Genomic DNA, 7,445 nt, shown 5'->3' on the forward strand with positions numbered 1-7,445 from the left:
CTCAGATTTAACCCCTGAAAACATAAATGGATTAAAGAGAAAATTAACAAACTGTACCTCACCAAAACGTTCTACATGTTGTTCTGTGACAGATACTGTGAAAGGGGGATGAAGACAATCTACGGGCTTGGAGTTCTGAACTGTCAGCCTCCAGGAGACACAGTCCAGCTGGAAGATGGACCAGAGCTGTGGTCAGACATTTCACCCACGAGAACATACAGGTAAGTGCCTGGGGAAAGATGCCGGAACACTGAGTTGCCACCAAATGCAACTGAAAACAACCCTGGGCAAACACCACCATGCCTTTCAGCACAGCTGAAATACAAAGACAGAGAGAGAGAGAGAGAGAAAGAGAGAGAGAGAGAGAGACAGAGAGACAGAGAGACAGAGAGACAGAGGGACAGAGAGACAGAGAGAGAGACAGAGAGAGACAGAGACAGAGCGAGACAGAGAGAGAGTGCTAAACTCCAAGTTCCCCAAATTGATGTACAAGGATGCACAGAAACACACTGCTGGTGGGAATATAAAATGGTACAGAGAGCCTGGAATATGGTTTGGCAGTTTCTAATAAAACTAAACAGACAATTACCATATGACCCAGCAATTGTACCATTTGGCTTTTGTCCCAGAGAAATGAAAAGTCGTTCACACAAAAACCTCTACAGAATATACCGGCAGCTTTGTGCATAATAGCCAAAAAAAACTCAGATGTCCTTCAGGACTGAGTGGTTGCACAAGGTGCAGTACCTACGCCAGGAAATCCTACTCAGCTGGAAAAATAGGATGAATAATTGACACGTACCAACAATCTGCATGAATCTTCAGGAAAGTTTGTTGGGCACAAAAGCCAGTCCAAAATGGTAGGTCTGGCTGTGCTCTTCCATGTGTCCGGTGTTCTTGACATGACAAAATGGAGGAGCGGCGATGGACCCCAGGACGGCAGGGGAGGGTGGGTGAGGCAAGTTTGGAGACTGGTGATGGATGCGCAAACCTGCTCAGGTGATGAAGTTGACAAAGACTAACACACACATCTGAGCACCTGGAGGGCTGGGGCTGTGCTATATTCATTTCCTGGCTGTGATATTGCACTAAGTTTTATCTCACCACTGGGAGATGACATAAAAGAGTAAGAAGGGTCACTCTGCATTAGATCTTACAACAGCTCGCACATCTCCTGTTATTGCAAACTAGAGCGCCATATATTTAAAAGGCTACTGCAAGAAGGAACCCATGAAGAGGAAATTAAGAAACTGGCAGCAGGGTTCAAGGATCAGAAAGGGAGTGACGCAGGTTTTTATTGATCTAGATGTGGTTTAGAGAGAGGGAGACCCGGGAAGGAGCCCATTCTCCAGCCCAGCAACTAGCTGTCGCTGGAGCCACTGTCGCCTTCAGAGCCGCCCAGCACACTAGCGATAGAGCCACAGGGCCAGGGCTTAGAGCCCAGCATCTGCCTCGTGTCTGTTATGCTGCAGGAACACCGGTCCGGGCACCTGCTCCAACCCCTGCTGAGCGCCTGATGCTCCTTTCCTTAGTTGTCCCTTCTACGTGTGAGCTCTTGTGTTCTTGCAATAAACATCAGCTCAGTGCCGGAGGCAGATGGTTTGGATGCTGTGGATGGCCAGAGAGCTGTTGCTAAGAGCCATCCCATCCCACCCTGCAGGGAGACTGCTCCTCAGCCAGCACCCCTCCATTAAATCTGCCCCCAGCCTAGCAGACTAAGTTCCTGCTGCGGCCCCTGGCTGCTCCCCCACAGCCCTCCCCCATGACTCTCCCCATACCCCTCCCCACACTCATCCCCCATCCCCCCTCCCAGACCACGCCCACACATCCCTCCCCCCACACCTCTCCCCCAGGACACGCTCCCAGGACCAAACCCGCACACTTCTCCCCCCCCCCCGCTCATCCTCCATCCCCCCCTCCCAGACCGCACCCCCACACCCCTCCCACACACCCCTTCCCCAGACCACTCCCCCATCTCTGGTCCTCTCTAGTCAGCCAGCCTCTCCCACCAGAGGGCCCGCCTCCCAGTGCAAATTGGATCAGATCCTCCTCTAGGTGTGACCTTTGGGGTGATAAGCCACAGTGAGGGGTCACCGCTTCCTTCCAAGCAGTAAGCACCTGAGCACAAGAAGGGCAGCTTCCTCCTGGGCCAGCCCAGACCTGACCGGGGAGCCCTGGCTGAGGGGAAGCGGCAGAGTCCGGGAGTCACTCGCGGGAGCAGCGAGGCGGTGGCCCTGGAGCGTGAGGAGGACGGGGCTGGCAGGGCAGACTTCGAAGTCATCAGAGGCCGAAGCAAGACTTCCAGACACATGTCTGAGGGACATTCTATAAAGGAAAGGGGGAGAAGGGTGAAGGAAAGGGAAGTGGAGCAGGCAAGAAGGAAGGAGGGAAAGAAGGGAAAGGAAGAGAGGAGGAAGAAAGGAGGGAGAAGGAGGGAAGGAAGAAAAGGGGCAAAAGAAGGAAGGAGGGAGGGAGGGAGGGAGGGAGCTAGGAGACCTACCACTGACCTCGGAGGCCAGGTGTGGAGGTACAGGTGCTGTGCGGGCTGGGGAGTTGGCTGAGGGACCCATGCTTCTCGGAGCCCCTCTCCTCCCGTGCTGTGAACGCTGCCGGGCTCCTTGGCTTCTCTGGAAGCCCTGCCAGACCCCAGACCCCGTCCTCTGCATCTGCATCTGTGGCCCCAGGCAGCCACTCTTCCAGCTGTGGTTCTAGTCTACTAACAGAGCAGATCCGTGGTCCTGGCCCAAAACTGATTCCAAAACCCACGGTCTCCAGGATTCAGACCAAAGTCATTGGCATTGGCAGGCCGGGAAACTTGGCCAACTCCCTAGCCTCGTGTTGTAATCCATCATCATTATGAGCAGCATTCAGAGCATTTCTTCTTGAGCATAATGTCTGAAATGCAGAGGGATTGTCGGGAGGCAGAGATGAACCAATGAGATACGGAGACACAACATGTGCTTTGTTAGGAATGGAAATGGAAATATGAGTCCGGGGAAAAGGGTTCTGTCTCAACATGGTTGCCCGCTCCTTTCAAAACATGAAAAATAAATTCACCCTCAAGAAAAAGAAGAAAAATGAACCTGACAGATTCATTCTTTCTTGTCTTGCGGCTTCTCCTCTGAGCCTGCATCAAGGGCCGGGCTGAACAAGCAAGGCCACACGGGCCGGGAAGATAGCCCTGCTGCATTGTTCCCCAGCGCGCGAGCTCCTTGCCAGACGGTGCTTGTAACTCAACGGTGATTAAGTGGCTTGTCCCAGGAATGAAAAAAGTCAGCTTCCAGCCCAAACACAAATAGATTCTATACTCTGCGAGCACAGCGGCCATCCCAACAATCACCATGAGTTTGGATTTCTAACCCTCCGCTTGCATTTCCAGAAGGAAAAAAATCACCTCCCCTTGTTCACTGCACATCTTTTCTTCCCTCACAGGCCAGAATGACGTGTATCGTCCAGCCAAGACTCACAGCTACAGAAAGATGTTCTACACTTGACCCAGAGGCTCTGAGACCCCAGATGCCTACAGACTTGGAAAGGAAGGGACAGGCCAAGGCCTACAGCTGGGTCCTCAACCAAGGTGCGTTCTACCGCATGCGGGAAATTCAAGCTGAGACACACCAGCCTCAGACAGCTTTTACCAGGGAGACTTTCCACATATCTAACCTAGATGTGGGTGAGCTCCACCTGGAATATATTTGCTAAGTGCTTCCTGAAATTTGGATAAATAAAAACCCCTCTGATCTCAACAGGAGTCTTAATCAAGTTCTCCAGTCTGCTGTGGGTGAGACATCTGTAATCTCCTCAGTCCGGAGGGTGAGGTAGGAGGACAGAAAGTTCGAGGCCAGAGGGCCTACATTTCAAGACCCTACCTCAAAAAAAGAAAGAAAGAAAGAAGAGTGAGTGTCAGACACAAATGGAATCATGATCACTTTGCTAAAGATGATGATAGAGTTTGTGAATGCTTTACAGAATTATCACAATCACCAAACCAAATTTTCAAATGCTAAGTCTAAAATAGTAGACTTTCTCTGATTTATGAACTAATTTATATAAATATTCATCCTTTCATTATAAAGTGAGTGAACTGCTTTACTGGAAAAAAATTTAAGTTATTTGAAGTCAAGGATCCTCTTGGGAAGTCCAAAATAACTCTACACAAGACCAAGACCTAAAGATCCAGTCAGAATTTAAACAATGTGAATCTAGAGTATTCGTTGGAGGAATACTAATATTCAAATCAGAGGCACGAATCAGAATCATGTACCTGTGCTTCTCACTTGAGTAATATTTATTGCCAAAGAAACTGGCTTGAACAATTGCACAACCCTCAAGTTATAAATCTGTGTGTGAGCAGCTTCAGTAGACAGACAGGTGATGTAAGGTCATCATGTAGACCTACTGCAACGCTCAGGTCTTACTGCCTTTCTCTTACACGGGAGAGGAGCGAGCTCTGGACCTAACATCATGCCGTTCATCGCTCAGTCTCATCCATGGACCCATTTCCCACTGTTTATCTTGTGAGTATATATGTCTGCCACCTTGATACCTTCTAAAACTAAGTGTGAGGCCCACTGGGGAGACCGAGACAGAGCCACATAAAAGGCACATAATACCTAAGCAGTTTATCACGAATATCTAGTCCAGATGATACAAAGTTGGTATAAAAAGCTCCAAGACGCCTAAACAAATGATGAAAATAGAGCCTCTTTCTTTCTTGGAAAGAGTTAATCAGCTGACCATGAGGGAGAAGAGGGGGTGAGGAATGCTCCATACTTGTTGTTGTTGTTGTTGTTGTTGTTGTTGTTGATCAGGAGGAAGCCTTCGGAAGACCCTGGTTTCAGCTGCGTCACCCGTTGCTGATGTGTTGTGGACACAGCGCTGAGTGAGCTAGCCTCGTGGGACCCGGCCTTCTGTGATGGACAAGAAGAAGCCCAGAAGCAAGCGAAAACGACACACGATTTCCGGCTCACAGCCGGTCACGGTTTCCTGCGTTTCCCATTCACCTCTGGAGGAGAAAACGTTGTTTGTGGCAGATCGGGGCGAAGGCAGAATTGTGGCTTCAACAGTTAGGCTCTCCCCAAATACCTGCTGAGGAAGTGTGGAGCAGCCAGGCAGGGAGGGGCACGCGCCGCGTCCGAGCACCCCAGGGCCTGGGACGCCACGCTCCTCCCAGGATGAGCCGCGCTGATGTGGCGTGAGTGAGCACTAACATGTGTTTTCAATCTTTATTAGAAACAGATTAGCCTTTCTGGAGGACCCCTTTTTATGTCCATCCTCTCTGGGTTGAATTTTCCCTTCCTCCCCTGCCTGCCCCCACCAGCCCCCTGTTTAATTTAACTAGAGAAAATGACATGGTAATTTGAGCTCCGCCTCTGCCGGGTCATCCCCAGGTCAGCAGATTAGAGACATTAGCAGAAGAGGGAAGATGGTGCGCGCCAACTGCGGGGCAGGCTGACCCAGCCATCCATCAGGCTGACGGCACTGTTTGAACAATGACAGTCATCTGTCAGGAAGCAGGAGGTGGCGCCTCATTAACACACCACTCACCTGCCCTGAGCTACACCTCGCTTAGAATAATATCGATCATTCACCTCCAAGGTGTAGCTTTTTCTGCTCCATGAAATAACAGGCACTCTATTTCCTTCTTTCCTTTCTTTGGAGTTCACACGGCCAAGTTGCCTGGAGAGAGAAAAGAGAAAGAGACACAAGCTGGGCCTGGGGCCTGAGATGGACAGCCTTGGATAGGGAGGGCAGCGTAGCGCCCCAACCTAGTCACCACCACGGAAAGCCAGACACAGCCATGGCCGGGAGGACTGGACGTGGACAATCTGCCGGCCCCGGTGGGTCCCCACGGGCAGGGCAGGAGACTCCTCCTGCTCAGATGTGTTCCTAGAGTGAAATGTCATCTTGCCCTTTGTCTTTTGCGTACACAGATACACAGAAACAAAACAACCCAAGTGACTCATGGCTTTGGGAGGGTTGGCACCTACCGCTCTGTGTCTCCGTGAGGCGTGGGGCAGCCTTGCTGCTCTGGTGTCTGCCTCTTGCTTGCAGCTGTTGATCGATGTGGCCCAAGGGACCCTGCCACCGAGAGACCCTCTGCAGAGGGCTTGTGTGTTCCCCAAAGGGATGCAGAGTCTTCCACACGCAGCCCTCCTCGCCTGGGCCTTTCCAGGGTCTGGGATGTGTGTATGTGTGTCTTTGATGGGCCATAAATAGGCCCTCCATAAAGTTGTAATGCTGGCCCAGAGGGGAAGCTGGGCCAGCATCCAGAATGGCTCATAAATGAGGGAACATTGCAGCTCTTCTACTGTTGAATAACTGAAAACCTTCATGTGTGCACATGTGCACACACACACAGAATCACTGAAAACACCTGTGTATGTGCACACACACACATGCACAGGTACACACGAGACATACACACTGTCAGCCCTTTGGCAAATTCTTGGGGAAAGACAGTAATAAAACCCTTTTATCCCGTGGAGAAAGTCCCCATAGACCGCAGAAGCCCAGGGGAAGCTGGGGGCTGAGCCAGCGGGCCTGAGCAGCCAGGACCTTCCTCAGGCCCCACAATGCACAGACAGCAGGGCAGAAGCACCGGCTGGTCCGTGGACCCGAAGCTCCCGTGGAGGGATTGCAGCTATGCCTGAGAAAGAGATTGTCAGCAGTGGAGAGAGATCATTAAATGTTTGAGCCAAAAGTGAAAAGGAAAACAGATACCCACTCCATGGTCCCACCGGCATTGTCCCTCGGTTCCTGAAGTTCCTTCCTGGCCGAATTAAACATGAAGACCACAGCAGCACTGTGTGCATACCCACTCCCTGGACGAGCTACCCCCTGCCCACCAGCGGCCTTCCCACGGCACCGCCCACCGCTGGTTACCTCGAAGCAGGTCCCAGACTCCTCTTCCGTAGGAAGGATGTCAGCTTCACCAAATATTCATGCCTCCTCCTCTAGCGTGTGGAAGTCATTATCACATTTGCTCTAAGGGGGTAAAATAAAATGCCAGCCTTACCCAATTCTAATTCCAGAGAATTTAATCTACATCACACAGGATTAAAATATTGATTTTCCAGTAGGCCCCTGGAAGATAAGAGGTGGATTTTGATACAATAGTTTCGTGCACAAGCAAACCAGATTTCACTTCTCATGGCTGTCGGTTAGCGCGTCCTTTGTGTACCACAGCAATTATGATGGGAACTTCCTACTCTCCCTCAGCCACCTGGAGGGGTGGCCCTGACGGTCCCCAAACAGACAATGACCCTTTCCCAAACACAGTTGAGATTCATTATGAACCTTTATCTTTTCTTTATTTTTTTAAGGACACCAAATATACAACTGCATTTTGTTCTTCCAACTAACTTTCTCCTCTTCCTCTTTCTCTCTCTCCCTCTTTCTCTCTCTTTCTCTCTCCCCTTAATTGCCCAGCCTTTACAAACCCA

At 50.7% G+C, this 7,445-nt stretch overlaps 1 protein-coding gene across 1 annotated transcript; it reads right to left on the reverse strand.

The window, feature by feature from the left end:
• Window positions 1–4,339: 4,339 nt before the first annotated feature.
• On the reverse strand, window positions 4,340–6,283 carry LOC122119470. The gene is made up of 4 exons (XM_042693532.1): window positions 5,991–6,283; window positions 5,548–5,679; window positions 5,086–5,223; window positions 4,340–5,005 (listed from the first exon to the last, which is right to left on the reverse strand). The coding sequence occupies exons 1-4, from the start codon at window positions 6,281–6,283 to the stop codon at window positions 4,888–4,890; spliced, it is 681 nt and encodes a 226-aa protein (XP_042549466.1). The 3' UTR covers window positions 4,340–4,887.
• Window positions 6,284–7,445: the final 1,162 nt, after the last annotated feature.

The sequence above is a fragment of the Dipodomys spectabilis genome, unplaced genomic scaffold, assembly GCF_019054845.1.
Source record: "Dipodomys spectabilis isolate Male_0828 unplaced genomic scaffold, ASM1905484v1 ptg000169l, whole genome shotgun sequence".
Taxonomy (NCBI): domain Eukaryota; kingdom Metazoa; phylum Chordata; class Mammalia; order Rodentia; family Heteromyidae; genus Dipodomys; species Dipodomys spectabilis.

Bases quoted from the DNA above. Each gene is read 5' to 3' on its own strand.
- LOC122119470 (XM_042693532.1), bottom strand. From the start codon at position 6,283: ATGAGCCATTCTGGATGCTGGCCCAGCTTCCCCTCTGGGCCAGCATTA. The intron at 5,680-5,990 runs GTAGGTGCCAAC...TTCTCTCTCCAG, and splicing joins CCTCACGGAGACACAGAGCG to GCAACTTGGCCGTGTGAACT. The intron at 5,224-5,547 runs GTGAGTGGTGTG...TTTCTAATAAAG, and splicing joins CGAGGTGTAGCTCAGGGCAG to ATTGAAAACACATGTTAGTG.